The sequence below is a fragment of the Oncorhynchus mykiss genome, chromosome 17 (assembly GCF_057628025.1).
Source record: "Oncorhynchus mykiss isolate SJ-2025 chromosome 17, ASM5762802v1, whole genome shotgun sequence".
In the NCBI taxonomy this organism is placed as follows: domain Eukaryota; kingdom Metazoa; phylum Chordata; class Actinopteri; order Salmoniformes; family Salmonidae; genus Oncorhynchus; species Oncorhynchus mykiss.
This window is the reverse complement of record NC_143038.1, coordinates 38,327,043-38,347,692: the sequence shown is the minus strand read 5'-3', so window position 1 is coordinate 38,347,692 and position 20,650 is coordinate 38,327,043. Positions and strand designations below refer to the sequence as shown.

Here is a 20,650-nt window from a genome sequence, read left to right as displayed (position 1 = left end):
AAAAACATCATTCCACTTTGACATTAAGGGGTATTGTGTGTAGGCAAGTGACAACCAATCTCAATTTAATCAATTTTCAATTCAGACTGTGACACAATGAAATGTAGACAAAGTCAAGGGGTCTGAATACTTTCTGAAGGCACTGTAGGTAGTTAATGACCCCCCTTTGTCTACTTTTACCTGATACATGAACTGGAGACAAGGCTAACCTTGCCGGCTGACCTTTCCTTTAGTGTTTGTTCCCCATATGAAGTAAGGATTGGATAAGATGATCTGGTGTCATTCTTTCCTTGTGGAAATATGATATTAAACAGGCAAAGACTCAGAGATGGCGTCAAGATGAACACTTCTGAGGAGTTAGCACAGTATAAAATAGGTAATATATTCAATCAAAATGTGATAATTGATCTACCCTCCCCTGTGTTCTGATTAGGATGGAGTACAAACATAGCTGCCTCTTCAGCAATGCTCTCACAGCCTAGATATTTGTCAAGTGTTTTAAGCCTTATTTTGCCACAACCTTTTGTATAAAACTGTCTCGCTCACTCTCTTCAGTGGTGATTTAGCCCCTCCCTAGCAAGGGTACTGTAAGTCCAAATTTGAGCAAACACGTTCCTTTTTATGTTGTACTTCTTTCATTTTTATATTTTGTGTCAAGTAGATATGTATTAAAACTATCCGTTTAAGTTTTGCAGGTAGCCTACACTCTTTTGCAATGCTGCTTTGTGGTAAGTAAATGGATTTATGTGTTGGACCGTTTCTTCCCAGTTAATTAATTAAATGACAAATTAGAAAAACAGTGCATGTCCTTGATCGCTGAGAACAGTATGACTAACATTTGGTAAAATGCTTGCCTGATGAATTGGTAAAACACCTTATCAAACCATTGTTTTAACATGGCCAAGGAATTGACATGACACTCTTAGTAGAACAATGGGACGAAGTTGGCAAAGTTAGTTCCTTTCAGAAACATGTATTTGTTGCAGCATCTGCACTTGGCCTCATACAGGCATGCATACTGTATAACACTAAGAATGTGGTGTGGAAGATGAGACTGTAGTGCAAGTTGTGGTATGATGAGGATCTCTCAGTGCCTTTCTTCAGTGTCTTTCTTCCTTCATGTAGTTTTCACCATCAGATAGGTGCAATAGCCACTTCAACGAACCTCATGTGAAAATATTTTCCTGAATGATATGTTGTGCCGTTAAAAAAAGGGGGCAGTAAAATACATCCGAATTATCTTGAGGTTTTAGAGGAGAAATGACCCCCCCCCCAGACCTACAGATGTATGATACTTTGACAGAATATTTGTGGGAAAACAAAGGAATACCAATTTTGTCAAAGCACTGATAAGGACCCCATATTGGCATAGCTCAGCTATACGCTGAAAGGGACACCAGGTGGTCTGTTGTTCACAGGCTGTTGTACTGTATATGAAAAGACGAATGCTGAATTTATGCATGCAGAGCTAAATTACAAGAAGTCAAAACAATAATAGCTACAGTTTTATTCATCAAATGTCAATACCGCAGCAGGAGCGGTGATAATGCACTGACTAATGTAACTGTGTGACGATGTTCAGGAGGAATACGACATCATCAGGCATGCATTAGTGGTTCAATCAGTGATATCCGAGGAAGAAGGTGTTTGTGTGACACAATTCATTTCAATGATAAATTATGAAAACAATTGACACGGTATGGATATGATTTGCAGATTTATTTTTGATTCATGAGCATTTTTACCAAAAATCATATTGTATGACCTGTTGATAATGTGTCTCATCTGGACTTCGTCCCTCACTCTTCAGCCACATTCCCCTGGAAAAGAATGTGAAAATAATTTTTAAAAACATCTTGCTTATACTTTACCATAATGGGATTTTTACAGCTTATATATTAACCATTTGCTGCATTGCAATGTATTACAGTATACAGTTGAAGTCGGAAGTAACATACACTTAGGTTGGAGTCATTAAAACTAGTTTTTCAACCACTCCACACATTTTTTGTTAACAAAAACACCATTTTTTATAACGGTCGTTAAATGTATTCGTACCTTGCTACCAATTTCACGGCTCTTGGCTCTCAACTTGTTGACCTGGGACTCAGAGATGTCGGCACGCTCTTGAGCTTCCTCCAGCTCATGCTGCACCTTCCTGTACCTGGACAGGTGAATGTTGGATTGCTCCTCCTGTAGGATTGCAAATACACATTTCAACAATGATGCTGCATTTTTTGGGCAAAACATGCAAAGTTCAAACTTCTTATGAATTGTATACCTTATCATCATCAAAATCTTATAAATAAAGAAGTAATGATCATACCAAAAGTACAACAGAAACCAACTACACGGTAAAAGGTCTCAGTAAACTTGATTCTTTTACATATCCCATTTTATATTGTGCTTCTTTTTTTTACTGCAAGCTGTACCTTAAATACGATTTTATATGTACAAAATAGATTTCCATCTTTTGGATCTTTTCCATCTCCATCTCTTTTTCCATCATTATTTACTAGGCCTATTTATAATATTATAATATATGCCTTTGCGCAGATGCTTTAATCCAAAGCAATTAACAGTCAATCTATAAATTAAGTTTGTTATTAGGTAATAGACCATGGCGCTTGCAACACAAAGGGTCATGGGTTTGAATCTTCTGGGGCCACCCATATGTAAAATGTGGCCCCATAAGATTCAAACCCACGACCCTTCGCATTGCGAGCGACATGGTCTACCGACTGAGCCGCACAGGATCACTACTTTACTTTATCTACAGTCTGCTTTAATTAGTAACAACTTCCTCTGTTACATTATTATTACCTAATACCAAACTTGATTTATTAAGGATTCCTTGAAACAAGTATGTATAAGTACCTAACATATAGTTAGTTATTCATTTGTTTGAACATTTTTAAATAAGTAACACAATTCTGTTTTTTATTATGTCACCATTACTTTAAAAATCTGTCATTGAGTATCATACTCACAGCATCCTCAGCCGCTCTCTTGTAGGCCTTCATTTTTAACTGAAGCCTGTCCACCAGATCTTGCAGCCTGCTCACATTTTTATTGTCCTCTTCGGTCTGCACAGTTTACAAGAGATTGACATTTCGATTTCAAATGGTCCAGTGCAGTATACAATATCTTGTTTACTATTATCAAGATTCATGGTTGTACCTGGTAGGTGAGCTCCTTGACTCTCCTCTCATATTTACGAACACCTTTAATAGCTTCAGCTCCACGTTTCTGTTCAGCATCAACTTCACTCTCCAGGTCACGGACCTTACATATAGGAGTTCCATTTTTTATCAGTTAAGGTTTCATATATAATGTAGCTTGCTCTAGATCCGTATATGCTGTAGTATATAGTACATACCCTAGCCTCCAGTTTCTGGAGTTGCTTCTTTCCACCCTTCATGGCCAGATTCTCAGCCTCATCCAGACGGTGCTGCAGGTCCTTCACTGTGACCTCCAGGTTTTTCTTCATCCTCTCCAGGTGAGAGCTGGTGTCCTGCTCCTTCTTCAGCTCCTCTGCCATCATGGCAGCCTGGAATAACATGTTGTGTACATTGATTATATGAACACTTCTGCAGTACTTGTAAAGGGTAAAGTATGTAATACTTGCTGATTGTGTATGTAAATTAAATGTCCAAACTATTTTTGATTTCATTCTGAGATATTGTAATTATTACTCAAAACAATTCTAATGGATCTGAACAAAATAGATACAGAAGGAAGAAAATGAAACTTACATCAGTAATAGCCTTCTTGGCCTTCTCTTCTGCGTTTCTTGCCTCCTGGACAGTGTCTTCCATTTCACCTTGGACCTGATTAAGGTCAACCTCCAGCTTCTTCTTAGTGTTGATGAGGCTGGTATTCTGAATGAATGGGGGGCATTTAATCACATGCCAAAACTTGATTGTACCTCTCCCGATTTGTAACTGAGAGAAAGTTAATATTTTATATGTACCTGAGAGTGCAGCAGTCCAACACGCTCACTGGCATCAACCAGCTCCTGTTCGGCCACTTTGCGGCCTCTCTCTGTCTGCTCCAGGGCAGCCCTCAGTTCTTCAATTTCAGCCATCATCAGGTTATTCCTGCGCTCCACCATGGCTACTTGCTCCTTCATGTCATCTGCGACGCGGATGGCGTCATCAAGTTGCAGTTGGGCATCCTGAGGTTTAGAGGAAAATGTATTCTAACATCATCTAAAGAGAAAGAACAATTCATTTGGGACTCCATACAAAAATAAAGTATATATACCTTGAGTGCTCCCTGGACGTTCCTCAGCTGTTTCTGGGCTTCAGCAGCCTGGCGGTTGGCATGGCTCAGCTGAATCTCCATCTCATTGAGGTCTCCCTCCATCTTCTTCTTGACTCTCATGGCATCATTCCTGCTCCTGATCTCAGAGTCCAGAGTGCTCTGCATGGAGTCCATCATCCTCTGGCTGTTCCTTTTGATTTGCTCTGTCTCCTCATCCTTCTCTGCCAGCCTCCTGTCAACTTCACCTTTGATCTGGTTGAGCTCTAGCTGTATACGAAGAATCTTGGATTCCTCATGTTCCAGTGTGCCCTAAATAATAGAATTGAACAATGACCAAAGTAATGTAGGGATCTAGGTATGACATTTATATCATCATGATGACTTTGTTGACATAAAAACTCTTGTGGAGTCTACCTCTGCTTCCTCTAGCGCAGCCTGGATTTCTGCCTTCTCATTCTCTACTGTCTTCTTTGCCTTATCCAGCTCATGGATGCTCTTTCCAGACTCACTGACCAGTTCAGTCAGGTCAGAGATCTCATCTATTGAAATGAAAAGGGTAGTGATATTAACAACATTGTAGATTTGTATCCACACAGCATAAACGGTGCACTGACATGTTTTGTTTATTATTATTATTTTTATTTCCCCATACGTTGCAGGTTCTTGTTCTCCCTCTTCAGTGTCTCCAGGTGGTCCAAACATTCTTCATAGGAGTTCTTCATCTTGAACAGCTCGGTGCTGAGAGAGCGGGCCTCTTTCAGAGACCCCTCTAGCTCTGCCTGGCCCTCCTCATACTTCTGCTTCCACTCGGTCAGAACCTGGGAAAACAGTTAAGTAAATTAATACACAAGATTAGATGCATAGATTTTACTGTGTTTCATTCACATCTTTTTCAAAACATTACCTTGTCAAAGTTCCTCTGCTTCTTGTCAAGCTGGGCAGCTGAAGCATTAGCTCGCTCCACATCAATCATGAGATCCTCCACTTCACCCAGGAGTCTCTGCTTGGTCTTCTCCAGAGAAGCACACTTGGCGTTTGTTGCTTCAACAGCCTCCTGTGCATCTTGCAGGCGCTGGGTAAGCTTTTTCCTGTCAAAAGAAAAAAACTCTGATTTTAGCTATTGTAGGTACTTTGTTGAGTATGAAGAGTGGTAGAATGTTTTTCAATTACTTGGCATCCTCAAGCTCCTCAGTGCGCTGAATGGCATCAGTTTCATATCTGGATCTCCACTGAGCCACCTCACTGTTGGCCTTGGACAATGCCCGCTGCAGTTCAGCCTTGGCCTCCTGCTCTTCCTCATACTGCTCCCGAAGCAGATCACAGTCATGGCGGGCTGACTGCAGACCATGGGCTAGGGCATTTTTGGCCTAATGGTCAACAGTATGGGGGGGAAAAAGTCAAATTGAGCACTTAAGCCAAATATAACATTTATATGAATCACAAAGATGCAGTATAGTAGAAGATGGCATTGAACCTTCACTTCCTCTTCAATCTGCCTTTTGAGATCCTCAATCTGCTGTGTGAAAGTCTGCTTGGCCCTGGTCAACTGGGAAACAAGAGATTCTTTCTCCTCCATCTGACGACCAAGTTCACCTGATTGAGACAGAGAAAGTAGGAAGTTAGCTTTTTTGGTATTATGGAAAACAAACAGAAATACAAACTTTTCATTTTAAACTCACCATTCTCAGTCAGAAGCCTTGCTCTCTGAACATTTATGTCATTAAGTTGGCGGACATGCTCATCATTCTTTGTCTTCAATTCACTCAGTTGATCCTCAAGGCTTCGGCACATTTTCTCTAGATTACCCTATAAATGATGTTCAACAGGTTATTGAGCAATTTTTCATGCTTTTTGATAAGTGTATTTATCATTTTTTTATATATATTCTGGCAACCACATCATCTCCCACCTTTGCCTTGGCGATAGCTTCCATGTTGCTGGAGAGGTCATCACTCTCCATTTTGAATTCACTCTTCTCCTTCTCCAGCTTCTGCTTGACACGCTGGAGGTTGTCTATTTGTTCTCCCAGTTCTGCCACAGTGTCGGCCTGCTTCCTACGGAGTGCAGCAGCCGTGGCCTCATGCTGCAGGGTGGACTCTTCAAGATCACGACGCAGCTTCTGGAACTCAGCCTCACGCTTCTTGCTCATCTCAATCTGGACAGATGTTGCACCTCCAGCTTCTTCAAGCCTTTCACTGATCTCCTCAAGTTCCCTGGAGAGATCAGACCTCTGCTTCTCAACCTTCGCCCGTGCAGCACGTTCAGCCTCAATCTCCTCTTCCAGCTCTTCAATACGGGCCTGAAATATATAATGTACTTAAATGTTTATTTGCTTAAAACATGCAATTCGGAAGATAGTGAATCTATCCCATGAATCTTATTCAGTGTGGTATGTTGAACCGACAGTTCACCTGGAGTTCTTTGATTTTCTTCTGAAGCTGAGCACCCAATGCCTGTTCATCTTCAATTTTGCTGAGAAGTTGGCTTGTCTCAAAGTCCTTCCTGTTTGAAATAAAACATATATATTAAAAGATGTATCAGGCGATCAGTTCTGAGAGAATGGTTCAACAACTGTTTATATTTTAAATGTACTTCTTGATCTTCTCATCAGACTGCTGCTTGTCATTCTCCAGGTCCATCAAGGACTCCAGGGCCAGTTTCAGATCTCCTTCAAGCTTCCTCTTGGCTCTCTCAAGGTCCATGCGGACCTTCTTTTCTTGCTCAAGGGAACCCTCCAACTAGACCACACAAGAACAGTTTCACAATATTTGGTTAACTGTTAATTTATTGTATTTCCTGTGATGGTAATATTAAGCTGTTTTAAGGTTGTCACATCTCTTACATCATCAACTTGCTGTTCAAGCTTGGTCTTGGCTTTGGTCAGATTGTTGACTTTGTCTTCCTCTGCCTGGAGATCATCAAGGACTTGCTGGTGCGCCTCTTGGAGGGCTTTCTTCTCCTTCGTCAACTTGATAAGGCTCTCATCTTGAGAAGACATCTCCTCTGTCAGGTTTTTAACCTAAATTGAATGATTTAATCTCAAATCATCAATGCTCTGTCTATTACATTTAAAATGAATGCAAAAATTAATGGCTTATAATAAATGGTAAACCTTATTTTCAGTGGCATGTTTCTCCTTTTCCACTTTGGCCAAGGTGAGCTCCAAGTCATCAATGTCTTTCTTTAGCTCAGAGCACTCGTCCTCCAGTTTCCTTTTCTTGGCAGTCAGTTCAGCATTGAGCTCCTCCTCATCCTCCAGCCGCTCAAATGTCTCTTTGAGTTTGGCTTCCATCTGGATCTTACTCTTGATGAGTCCCTCACACCTTTCCTCAGTATCACAGAGAGTATTCTCTTCCTACAACAGGCACAACATAAATGAGGCAACACTGGAAGTCAAAGGCCAATAAAATGACGTGAACAAGAATTGTATTAAACAGGCAATTTATTAACTTACCGCTGCTATCTGTAGCTGCAGATCATTATTTTCCTGCAACAGAGAAACTATCTTCTCCTCAAGCCCTTTTATCTTGGCCAACGCCTTGGCCAGATCCTCCTTCATTTTCTCAAAGTTTTCCTTCATTGCAGCCATCTCTTTTTCAGTTTCTGCTGATTTTAAAAGAGGCTTGATCTTGAAGTACAGCTTCATCCATGGCCAGTGTTTCACGTTCATAAATGAGCGGATGTTGTATTGGATGGAGTAAATTGCTTCTCTGTAAATAATAATCATAAAATAAATAGTTTTGGGGGGGGATTCTCTTCACTAGCTCAATAACATGTACTCTTTAAAATAGTGTAGCTACCGTCTCGCCATCATCTTGACAAACTCTTTCCTCATGACGTAACCTCTGCACAGGGCCTGAGTCATGGTCACCAGAGTAACCAGTTTCTCATCTCGCATCTCCTCCAGAGTACCCAACAGACCAGCTTTGAAGAACACCTGTAGGAATATGTATCTTGATTATATTTATAGAAAATAAAGAACTAGTTGTTGTTTTTTTGATGGAGCTCAACGTTTTTTTTTTTTTTTGTGGGAAAAGTGATGGTGCTGTCTATTGCTCTACCTTGGTGTGCCCAAACTTGTACTGACTCTTGTCCACATCTATTGATCCCAGGAGCTTCTCTGAAGCCTTCTTGTTGTCAATAAATTGTCCATCAGGGATGACACTTGCATTCAATACTTTGTATCTGAAATTATGATTAAGGGAGATATAAAAAATACATAAAAAATACATAAATATGTATTTGATGTGATCATGCCTATGAAAGAAGTACTTGAAGATCTTGTTGGCATTTTCCCTTACTGAACATGAATTACCTCTGCTTAAAGTCACCATATTGGATTCTGCTGGGGAAGCCCTTTCTGCAGATTCTTATACCTTCCAGTACACCATTACACCTCAGCTGGTGGATGACCAGGAAGTTCTCCATCAGACCTAACGACAAGAAAGTAGCATGTTCTACGACTTTCCTCAAGTTAGCCAGTACAACAAAGGAGCCTTATTTTCTCAGAATCTTTATAAACGTGTATTAAAATACTTGACACTGAGCCCAGACCTGGTGTCTTTGATTCATTGGGAATCAAACAGCGCACAAAGTGAGGATGGGTACTCCTCAAGTTGGTCATCAGCTTGCCCAAATTCTCCTGTGGGATTGGAAAATGTGTGAGTTGTGAAATTCTATAATAAACAAAGTTGTGTTTGACACTTTTAAATTTCAAGCCACATTCTGTAAGATGTCCAGTCATTTCAATTAATGAAATATACCTATGGATTTTAAAGAATATCAACTATGAACAACTTAAAGAGATGTTATACAGTACACCTGTTTTTACCTTATCATAACCAAAAAATGAAATACAAATGATAATGACCAACTAGCCCCCAAAATTTTCATTTGACAAAGTATTGCACCGTAGTGCATCATCATAATAGCGGATAATATACATTTAGATACCCTGAACAGAGCAGACACAGTCTGGAAGGAACCACCCTTCTTCTTCTTGCCTCCTCCTCCTCTTGCTGCATCTGTTTACAAATGTGTTAGGCCAGTTATATTCTTATTCCAATTAGACTTTTACATGATTTCACTGACTGAACACTAATATTGACTCACAAATGTACATTATATACAGTGGGTCATTAAATGATACTGTATTGTATATATTGTGTATTGTGTGTATATATAATCATAAATAAATCCAGTGTACTGAGATTTCCAGTAATACCAATGCCATCAGTTTAACTCAAATGACCACTTCAACCGCAATGCTTTTATAATCATAAACTATATAACAAGGGAAGGGGTAGATATAGTCTCATCTTGTAGTATGAGCAATTCTAGATACTATGGGATGTACCGTCTGCTTGTGAAGCTGCTGCTCCTACATACAGCATAGCCAACAGTTTGACTGAGGACTTCTGGTACAGTTGCACAACGGAGTCATTCAGGGGGTCCTTGTTCTTGTCCAGCCAGCCTGTGACATTGTAGTCCACAGTACCGGCATAGTGCACCAGGGCAAAGTGGGCCTCAGCCTTGCCTTTCCCAGGTTTAGGCTTCTCAAACGCTTTGGTTTTACCAATATGCTGGTCATACAGCTTGCTCTTGAAGGTAGTGTCTGAAGCCTTGGGGAACATGCACTCCTCTTCAAGGATGGAGAAGATGCCCATTGGCTGTGGGTGACAAGATGTGAAATATTAAACTGTTAAGCAGACATGCCTTTTATTGTATTGTCTGCTTTCTTAAGATTTCACCTACCTTCTCAATAAGCTCAATGCAGGCAGCCAAGTCCATCCCAAAGTCAATGAACTCCCATTCAATTCCCTCTTTCTTGTACTCCTCTTGCTCCAGTACAAACATGTGGTGGTTGAAGAACTGTTGTAGTTTCTCATTGGTGAAGTTGATGCAAAGTTGCTCCAAGCTGTTGTACTAATGTTTAAATACAGAGACGTTGAAAGTCAAGAGTTACCCAACATGACTGCTAGTTCATATTTTGATCAGTAGATATTGTACAGGCATAATGTCTGCTGTTGGTTAAATTCTTTTGAAGTAGCAGGATGAGCTGAACAGCAACATGCTGAATTTACGGTATACAAATACTCACATCAAAGATTTCAAATCCAGCGATGTCCAGCACACCAATGAAGAATTGTCTGGCCTGCTTTGTGTCTAACATCTCATTGATACGGACGACCATCCACAAGAACATTTTCTCATAGACTGATTTACAGAGGGCCATAGTTGAATTGTTCACCTACAGAAAAAAATATGTTTGTTTTTATCCTGCATAAAATTCACGTTCATTTAATTTTTTGCAAATCTCCCTTGTGTACAATAATTGAGAATAGTCTAAAATATTCTACCTGTGGTACAGTCTGCCCCTTGGTCACCATCTCATTCCCGACCTTCACTCTGGGGTAGCACAGAGCTTTGAGCAAGTCAGCGGAGTTCAGGCCCATGAGGTAGGAGATTTTATCAGCCTCTGGTTAGGAGAGAAAATGTTATGCTCTTTAAACATTTTTTTGTTTGATACATTGCTTAAACCTGTAACTTAGGCTATTTAAATTAGGCTGGAAGAACCTAGAAAATGAACCGTGACCATTTCAAAGGCTTCCAACTGTTGAGTACAGTTGATATGGCAAGAGATAAGGTAGGTTAGTTGTCCATGGAATTTTCTCATTTTATTCTGATATTTACCCTCAGTGCCATCAGGCTCAGCCTGCTCCTCACGCTGCTTCTGCTTGAACTTCATTGCCCCATGATGCATCACAGAACCAGTCAGCTTGTAGATGCCAATCTTCTCCTCAGCAGTGAAGCCTAAAATGTCAATGGCCGTCTATGGAGATTTTAAGAAATGTTTGAGTAATGTTTTCAGTAACACAATGATACAGATTGTTCAAATGTTCTCCGGAAAAGTTGAAGGGAATCTTGATGGAATGCAATGTTACTGACTGTCATGCTTTATTAAAATATAAGCTACGATATCAGTTAACATGTGTTTTCGAAGGCATACAGTCATTATACAAGTTGCTTTTTATCTACTTTTTAAACATGTTCATGTTTTTTAGAGAAACGTTGGCTTCTAATATTCTGTTATATCATGCAATGATGTTTTTCCTACATTTGTAGTTTTTTTTAAACTTACATCGGTGGCGATGAACTCTTCTGTATCATCAATACTCTTGACAGCGATTTCACCGTGACTGATTATGGGATAGTCATAGGGGTTGGTGGTGATCAGAAGTGCCTCTGGAATACAATAATGAACACAATCATTAGAAAAAACTATTTCGCACAGTTACTATTACGACTGTATAATGTATTTACTGTTGACCTTGTTTATTCCATGTCATATTTCTGTATTTGTCTCTCACCCAGCAATTGTGGCTGGTGTCCAGTCATGAGCTGATAGAAGATGTGGTAGCTTCTCTCAGCAGACAGCTGGAATGTCACTCTAGACTTCTCCAGCAGATCTGTAGCATACGTTGTTGTATGAGCAGGAGTCTTTTACATGTGTCAATCACAACTTTATAAAGATACACGGATCATGAAGCACTTACATGTTTCAATATCAGCAGAGGCCAACTTTCCAGTTGTTCCAAAATGGATTCTGATGAACTTACCCTAAAAGGTTCATTAGATATCCATCAGTATACAACCCTTCGAAACCAAGAAAGCTCACAAATACAAAAATGCATTTTTGATACTTACAAAGCGTGAGGAGTTGTCATTTCTCACGGTCTTGGCATTACCATAAGCCTCCAGTAGGGGGTTGGCTGCAATGATTTGATCCTCCAACGACCCCTAGAGATGTCATCACATTTAGTCATGTTTTGATGATGCCTACATACTGGATCTTTGATGAATACAACCCCTTTATACTAGATATGTTAGGCTACAGTAATGTTTCTGACCTTTATTTTCCCAGAAGCAGCAGCCGCTGTTTGTTCCTTCTTTCCCCCAGCCACTGCGATTGTCGCAAAGTACTGGATGACACGTTTGGTGTTCACAGTCTTTCCTGCACCAGATTCTCCACTGTGGGTAGACAGAGATTAGTTAAACTCCTATCATTCTTCTTTTCAATAATCTCACTTACTTTTTTTTTTACTAAACCGCAATATTACTTACTGAACATCCATCAGTGAGCAAGTTGATTGTTTTTTTTAACCATAATCTTACCCTCATTTTCTCATTGATTTGGACTTACGTGATCAGAATTGACTGGTTCTCATGGTCTGAAAATGGAAAGACATGTGTGAATAAGTTACAAACATATTGTGCAATTCTGTACATTAAGTCATTTTAGTAGCATGGGTATTTGTGTACCAGTGAGCATGAACTGATAGGCATTATCAGAGATAGAGAAGATGTGGGGTGGGGCCTCAATTCTCTTTTTGCCTCTGTAAGCATTCACAACTACAGAGTCGTACACTGGGAGCCACTTGTAGGGGTTCACAGTGACGCAGAACAGCCCAGAGTAGGTCTGCAATAGAAGGGAATAATGTTTGTTAACATTTCAACTCTCCATTGATTCATGTCTTGACCGCTAGATTATCTTTCATTTAAGCTCACGTAGATCATCCATGCTGCGTAACGCTCTTTGAGGTTATACAACACCGTGGCCTCATTGAGGTGGGTCATCATGGCCATGTCCTCAATTTTATCGTACTTTGGAGGGTTCATGGGGTGGATATCATCCTCCTTCACAGTGAGAACCTGTGACAGGAATAACATTTTGTAAATGACTGGTTACTCAAACAATTAGATGATGGTTTTAATTAACTCATATCACAGTTTAGAGCTTAGAAAACAGCATAGCCATCACCGCATTAGAATATGTCGATAAAAATATTTTTCACTGCCCTATTTTCCGTCCTACAGAATTCTCACTGTTGTAGACATCTACTTACTTTGTTACACAGTGTTTTGACAGTGGCTTTTCCACCCTCTCTACTCTGGAGAACTCCTTTGAGGTACATCTCTTTGGGCTCAACCACAAAGAAAGCTGTTTTGGCATCAAAGGGAGTGGCCTGGGCTGCAATCCTCTCTCTCTCCGGCTTTCGGAGGTAGATGGCCGCCGGGCCAAATGCCGCCATCTCTGCGTCCGTGCTCATAATTACCCTCTGCCAAGAAAAGACAGAGTTGCTTTATCTACAATGACAAATACCAATGCTAATCATTATCTTCCACAAACAAGAATCTGAAAGATTTTTTAGATCTTGGTGATAATGTCCCATGTTCTTACTTACACTGCATTTATCTGAAAACCTTTACTATATGTAATGAACTCTTTATACAATTGTATCAATAAGATCTAGTTAAGCATCTTCCTTTGACTTATCTTGGTAAAGGCTATATTTTGTATTAAACAATTGAAGTGCTCGCCAGTCAGTGTTTCCCCATACTAACATTGTACATGCCAGATACAGTTAACACAATGTACCTCTTTTTTTTGCCCAAGTTCGTAGGATGTTGCTGGGACCAAGTTGGTAAGATGTCGATACTTGAAAAGAAAGAGTTTTGTCAGTTTCCATAACGTTATTATATATGTATTTTAAAGCACTTGTCTTTCTTTCCCTACTTGCACTGACTTTGCTGATGAGTACTTTGTTGACGGAAAATGTACCTGATATGATTGTGATGTGTTGTTGTCTCACCTAGCTATCTTTAGATGAATGCACTAACTGTAAGTCACTCTGCAAAAGAGCGTCTGCTAAATGACAAACGTGTAAAATGTAAATATACACAACTGAAGCTAGTACAAAATGAGTAATCTGTGATTGCAGGAGTTTTTTCCATAAGTGAACCAGACAAGAATGTATCTCTAAAGGAGCAAATAAGCATCTCTCTGGCCACTAGTAAATCTTTGTGAGAGCTGTGGCACTTACTCACCTTTGCTGGGTGGCCTTCAGTCAGTCCAAGGGTGGTCATAGATGGCTTCTTTTATAGAGAGATTTGTGTTCACTGAGCAGAAGCAGCCCACCCTTTTGGGACGTGTACTTTTTCTTTATTTGGTCATGTACGTCTGCCCCTTCTCACTTCAGCATCCTTACTTGTTGTGTCACTGTTTATATGGGAACTAATAGTGTTAACAGCGTTGTCTAGAACCTGTGCAACATAAGCTAATTATATTCATAAATCATTTTGGTTACAGTTGTAAGCCTGTTCTCTAATGATGCATGGAATGATGAATGGGATTTGCTAAGAGGGTGTTGTGGAGGATATCTGAAGGTCTTGCACGTGTCAAAACTTCATTCAACGTCATTTGTCTCACCCTCGTCTTTAGTGACATGACAGTGTTGAATTGTAATCATGTTAAAATGTTTACGAAACATCACAATGGATAGGAGAAGGAGAGATGCCAAAAGGTCTGTCATCTCAGCTGTGGTTGTTTTGTCTGTCGCCGACAGTAAGAGTGGTGCCACAAGTTAAGTGCCGTAACAGCCGGAGGTTTGTTCACTTAAATTGAATAGTTGACGGTATTTGAAAAAATGGGATTGTGCATATCTGATAACAAAATAAGAAGCTTGATTGTTTTTCCAGTTCATTGTGTATACAGTACCTTGAATCAAATACGCATCTCCAATAAGTAGTAGTTTTCACTGGGTATAAACGGAATGCCCAAAGGATCATCACACACTGACCTTTACGGAAGACATTGTTCCAAAGGTCTCCTGAGATCATCTGATGCCAATTATGCTCTCATACGATACGCTATTTCCAAATGGGGACAGTGTCTTAAGTATTCTTTAGTGGTCCCACATGCGATAAAGTTGCAATAGAAATGTGATACACAATATCTTTGGCTTCCCCTTAGGTTCTTATTAGGACTTAAAATAAATATAGCCTCTAGCTCATTCATGCAGACTCTTTTGAGATTGTTGACAATTTAACTCTAGAGCACCCTAATGTAGGCTCACACTCTTCAATTATTTTTTACTTTCATTTCTTATTCATATATTTTTTTAGGTATTTTTTAATAATTTTTTAAAAACTGCATTGTTGGTTAGGCCTTGTAAGTAAGCATTTCACTGTAAGGTAAATATACCTGTTGTATTCGGCGCACTTAACAAATAAAATGAGATTTGATTTGATACGCTCAGATTGCTCTGTAGCCACTTCAGGTTCAGAAAAATGTACATATTTTTTTTAATAGATATTGTCATTCAAACAATTCACTTTTGTAAAATGTGAATATACACTGAGTATACCAAACATTAGGAACACCTACTACCATACTTCGTTCAAAGGCACTTCAATCTTTTGTCTTGCCCATTCACCCTCTGAATGCCACACATACACAATCCATGTCTCAATTGTTTCAAGGCTTAAAAAACCGTGTTTAACCTGTCTCCTTCCCTTCATCTACACTGAATGAAGTGGATTTAACAGGTGACATCAATAAGGGATAATTGCTTTCACCTGGATTCAGCTGGTCAGTAGTCTCTGTCATGGAAAGAACAGGTGTTCTTAATGTTTTGTACACTCAGTGTATGAATCATTTATTTACCTTGACACTTGGAAGGAGGCATTTATTTCAATTATTGTTTTTGATTGATTTATTTATGTTCATAGCGGTGTGCAGATGAACCTGTATTTGTGATTTTAGAACACATTTCTATTATATATTTCATTTGAATGTTATTTGCACTGTAAGTACATGCCTTTTGAAAATGTGGGGCAGAGTTTTTAAAGGGCAGAGTTTACATACTGCTAATGCATAGCAATGTTTATGATAAAAATGTAACGTCTTAATTATTTAATAATAAAACATATTCATTATTTATTAGCTTATCAATACAGGCCTAACATGATTCAAATACATGATGTATTATTAACATGTCAAACATAATATAGTATTCACATTTTCTACTACAAACACATACCTGACCAGAATAAGAAGAAAAAGTATTAGCTAACACTGTGTTTACAGTGTGTCCATTGTTATATTGACCTTATGACAAAGCTATTCAAACATGCCAGAGGTCATGTGGCAACTAAAGCCAGCAGCTGATATTTCTTACATTATGAAATCTGTCAGCTCAAAGCAGCCTTAGCCCACAGCTGCAGTCGCCAGTGTGTGTGTGTGTGTGTGTGTGCACGCGTGTGGGGGAGGTGTGGCAGTGAGAGAGAAAGCACGGTACAGACTCCAAGGTTGGGTAGTTTATGCTATTTGCTCTTCTTTCTGCAGGTAAATGCTAACATGTGGGGAGAAAGGTTTTTGGTGCTGAAGACGTTAAGGCCTGGTGAGTTAATGAATCAAACATAACCATATTGGTCAACATTGTAGATATCAAGCCAGATAAAATAAAACGATTCTCAGGAGTGAACATGGGGCGTTGTAAATTCAGAGTGGGGTTTACAAATTCGACTTGAATAGTTCATTACAGCAATATAAGCCTTAGACACTTCTGTGGATTTAGATCAAGGACTGTTAGCAGGTCAAAGACCTATTTTGAGCAAGTGGTGAACCATGATTTCTTTGCACATTAGCTACTTTGTAATCATTTCATATGTAGCCAACAGGGAATCACATGGACTCATGGCGGGCTAAATTTGTCTTCTGAGTAATATTAGGTGTGGCATTATGATTAAGACTTATTCATGTGCAGAAGATTTCATAGATCCTTGCGAGCCCCAAGGAGTGCTATTTTTATTTAGCAATTTAAAATACTTCATATGCAATGCATCACATTATAGTGAGATGTACAAAACATAATAGTTAAGGTGTTGCTGGTCAGTGGTCATTGGTCATTCAAGACACCTCTCTTTTCAAAATGTTATATTGTTCAAGTCAACAATATAGTATAGCAACAATATGCCGACAAAGGCTTATGTCATAGCTGTCACGTGTTTGCATGCAATCTAGAAGAAGAATTGAGTCATGTGATTTGAATTGTTTTTGTTTTCTAGGTGGCCGCCCACAGTAGGTGAATGCAGTCCGGATGCGTGGTGGAGCCCAGGTTTTTCTAGGGCTTGTAGGGCTTTGTTTGGTGAGTACATGGCTAATGGAGGGAGGTTATTTAAGATTAAATTGAAGTCTTAACAAAAATGGACCTTCCAGGCTGCACCAGTTCCTGTGACACTTTGTTTTCCTTGTTTTGGTTTGTATGATGATTTTAACTAGCATGGTTTTAGAGTAAACGTCAAATAAATGATATTTACTATATGTAAAACAAAGCAATTGAATGGAAATTAGAAACTGGAATGTGTTTGAAATGGAAAATGATGCCTTAAAATAAATGTAAGAAACACTCCCTTCGTTGTCTGACTCTGCTTCACTCTGCCTGCTCAACCCAGACCTAGAACCTGTCACCTTACACCTTGTGGTACAGTGCTTTCGAAAAGTATTCAGACCCCTTGACTTGTTCCACATTTTGTACGTTACAGCCTTATTCTATAATGGATTAAATAAATAAATACAAATCCTCAGCAATCTGTACATAATACATTATAATGACAAAGTGAAAACAGTTGTTTTTGACAATTTAGTAAATGTATTCAAATTAATAAACAGAAATACCTTATTTACATAAGTATTCAGACCCTTTGCCATGAGACTCGAAATTGAGCTCAGGTGCATACTGTTTCCATTTATCATCCTTGAGATGTTTCTACAATTTAATTGGAGTCCACCTGTGGTAAATTCAATTGATTGGACTTGATATGGAAAGCACACACCTGTCTATATAAGGTCCTACAGTTGAAAGTGCATGTCAGAGCAAAGACAAAGCCATGAGGTCGAAGGAATTGTCCGTAGAGCTCCGAGACAGGATTGTGTCGAGACACAGACGTGGAGAGGAGTACCAAAACATTTTTGCAGCATTGAAGGTCCCCAAGAACACAGTGGCCTCCATCATTCTTAAATGGAAGAAGTTTGGAACCACCAAGGCTCTTCCTAGAGCTGGCTGCCTGGCCAAACTGAGCAATCGGGGGAAAGGGCCTTGGTCAGGGAGGTGGCCAAGAACCCAATGGTTACCCAATGGTTTCTCCCACAGAGTTCATCTGTGGGAGAAACTTCTAGAAGGACAATCAACTCTGCAGCACTCCACCAATCAGGCCTTTATGGTAGAGTGACCAGACGGAAGTCACTCCTCAGTAAAAGGCACATGACAGCCTACTTGGAGTTTGCAAAAAGGCACCTAAAGACTCTCAGACCATGAGAAACAAGACTCTCTGGTCTGATGAAACCGAGACTGAACTCTTTGGCCTGAATCCCAAGCGCCACGTCTGGAGGAAACCTGGCACCATCCCTACAGTGAAGCATGGTGGTGACAGCATCATGCTGTGGGGATGTTTTTCAGCAGCAGGGACTGGGAGACTAGTCAGGATCGTGGGAAAGATGAACCGAGCAAAGTACAGAGAGATCCTTGATGAAAACCTGCTCCAGAGTGCTCAGGACCTCAGACTGGGGTGGAGGTTCACCTTCCAACAGGACAACGACCTTAAGCGCACAGCCAAGACACACAGCCAACGCATGAGTGGCTTCGGGACAAGTCTCTGAATGTCCTTGAGTGGCCCAGCTAGAGCCCAGATCGAACATCTCTGTGTCGTGTCTTTGGCTATGGCGGATTACGTGATATGACATGCTATTCTATAAAAATAATTTATCTGTAATTAATATCACCTGATTGAGCTAATCATGTAAATGTAATTAACGAGTCGGGCACCACAAAATAATATTTATAGAGCTGTTATCTTCCGAATAAACTCTTAAAGACCTAGTAATATTTTACATCAATAGCAGTCAATATCAATCGTCACCTTAATTCAGTCTCATCTGAAAGTTGTAAATTATTTTATCTGCACGAACCCTGGCTAACAAGATGAATCAGCAATACAAAATTGGGTTTAATTATTTATTTACTAAATACCTAACTAATCACACAGAATTACACACACACAATTAATCATAACTTGATTACAAATTACGTCATAAAGGAAAATGTCCCTGGTGGGCGGAATAGATATGACAGCTTGTTACACAAAAGAAAAGGGGCTGGGTTTGAGTGAAAGAGCGGGAAGACTGAGAAACAAAGGGAAGAAGCTGTGCTATCGTAAATACAGTATCTTATGCATTCTAAATTACCGCCCATTTGGAAAAGGAAAATGCAATAAATATTTACTCTGAGCTGCGCTTCGGTAGGTTGGTGGTAGATGGAAGGCCGTGTTGCCCAACCGAGTCGTTTGAAGAATGTCTCTGGTGGTCAAATGGATACGTTGTAGTAACGTCGTTATGTGGTAGACGGGATACTCTGTCTGTTCCTTCCTAACCTGCGTTTGCAGCTGCGGTTGCTAACTCAACGGCTAGAAGGTATCACTTCTGTAGTGAATGAGAGTTCAAAGTTCATACCATTCGCAACCAAAGCTCACGCTGATGTTGGCTTCGTTCTGTAGTTATTATCTGAACCATTCTGACATAGGACCGTCTTCCTACATCCCCGGAACAGATAGTTCTATTGTCGTCAAGGGCTTATATAGGAAGGGAGAGGAGGGCGTGTTTGAAAAGCTTTATAGCCCATGTCCCTTCACAGAGCGGGCCACTGATTGAGCAGCCCTATCTTATGAAAACCCACATCTCACATTTTAGAAGCTAAAATCACATTTCATCCCATCACAAATAATTTCATATTCAAACATTTAAATTGAACAACAATTCCATGTGAATCCGATAACTCTGATGTGTAGACTTTCCACTGTAGAGTTTATGTCATCTTATCATTGATGAGAATGTCTCAGATGACAACCGAACTGACATCATATTCATTAAGTACCACCGCATATGTTCAATTGTTCGGATTACCAGAATATAGTTCATTTCCCCCCACATTCTGATGTTCCCAGAATCTCTATGTTAACCAAGGGTATTGCAAATGTAACCTCAGTAGGGTAGAGAGAGGAAAAAGGGGGGAAGAGGTATTTATGACTGTCATAAACCTACCTCCCAGGCCAACATCATGGCACTGGAGAGACCTGAAAATAGCTGTGCCGCGATGCTCCCCATCCAACCTGACAGAGTTTGAGAGGATCTGCAGAGAAGAATGGGAGAAACTCCCCAACTACAGGTGTGCCAAGCTTGTAGCATCATACCCAAGAAGACTCGAGGCTGTAATCACTGCCAGAGGTGCTTCAACAAAGTACTGAGTAATGGGTCTGAATACTTATGTACATGTGATATTTCAGTTTATTTGTAATAAAATGTTTTTTTATTCTGAAAAGCTATTTTTGCTTTGTCATCATGGGGTAGTGTGTCGACTGATGAGGAGGAAAAATATTTTAATCAATTTTAGAATAAGGCTGTAACGTAACAAAATGTGGAAAAGGCCAAGGGGTCTGAATACTTTCTGAAAGCAGACTTTAAGAGATCAATGTTGACATTTCACAAGAA

At 39.8% G+C, this 20,650-nt stretch overlaps 1 protein-coding gene across 1 annotated transcript; it reads right to left on the bottom strand.

The window, feature by feature from the left end:
- Positions 1 to 1,700: 1,700 nt before the first annotated feature.
- LOC110494114 (myosin heavy chain, fast skeletal muscle) lies at positions 1,701 to 14,307 on the bottom strand. The gene is made up of 41 exons (XM_021568861.3): positions 14,155 to 14,307; positions 13,706 to 13,765; positions 13,173 to 13,385; positions 12,835 to 12,978; positions 12,589 to 12,745; positions 12,470 to 12,497; positions 12,177 to 12,297; positions 11,974 to 12,066; positions 11,823 to 11,886; positions 11,637 to 11,735; positions 11,408 to 11,511; positions 10,960 to 11,098; positions 10,626 to 10,744; positions 10,367 to 10,516; positions 10,021 to 10,191; positions 9,623 to 9,935; positions 9,220 to 9,290; positions 8,821 to 8,908; positions 8,582 to 8,699; positions 8,328 to 8,451; positions 8,067 to 8,203; positions 7,721 to 7,976; positions 7,379 to 7,621; positions 7,109 to 7,285; positions 6,859 to 7,004; positions 6,678 to 6,768; positions 6,176 to 6,565; positions 5,946 to 6,072; positions 5,741 to 5,859; positions 5,437 to 5,633; positions 5,171 to 5,354; positions 4,919 to 5,084; positions 4,681 to 4,805; positions 4,267 to 4,575; positions 3,974 to 4,177; positions 3,756 to 3,881; positions 3,380 to 3,550; positions 3,181 to 3,285; positions 2,991 to 3,086; positions 2,059 to 2,193; positions 1,701 to 1,820 (listed from the first exon to the last, which is right to left on the bottom strand). Exons 1-41 carry the CDS (start codon positions 14,191 to 14,193, stop codon positions 1,800 to 1,802), a joined length of 5,940 nt encoding a protein of 1,979 aa, XP_021424536.3. The 5' UTR covers positions 14,194 to 14,307; the 3' UTR covers positions 1,701 to 1,799.
- Positions 14,308 to 20,650: the final 6,343 nt, after the last annotated feature.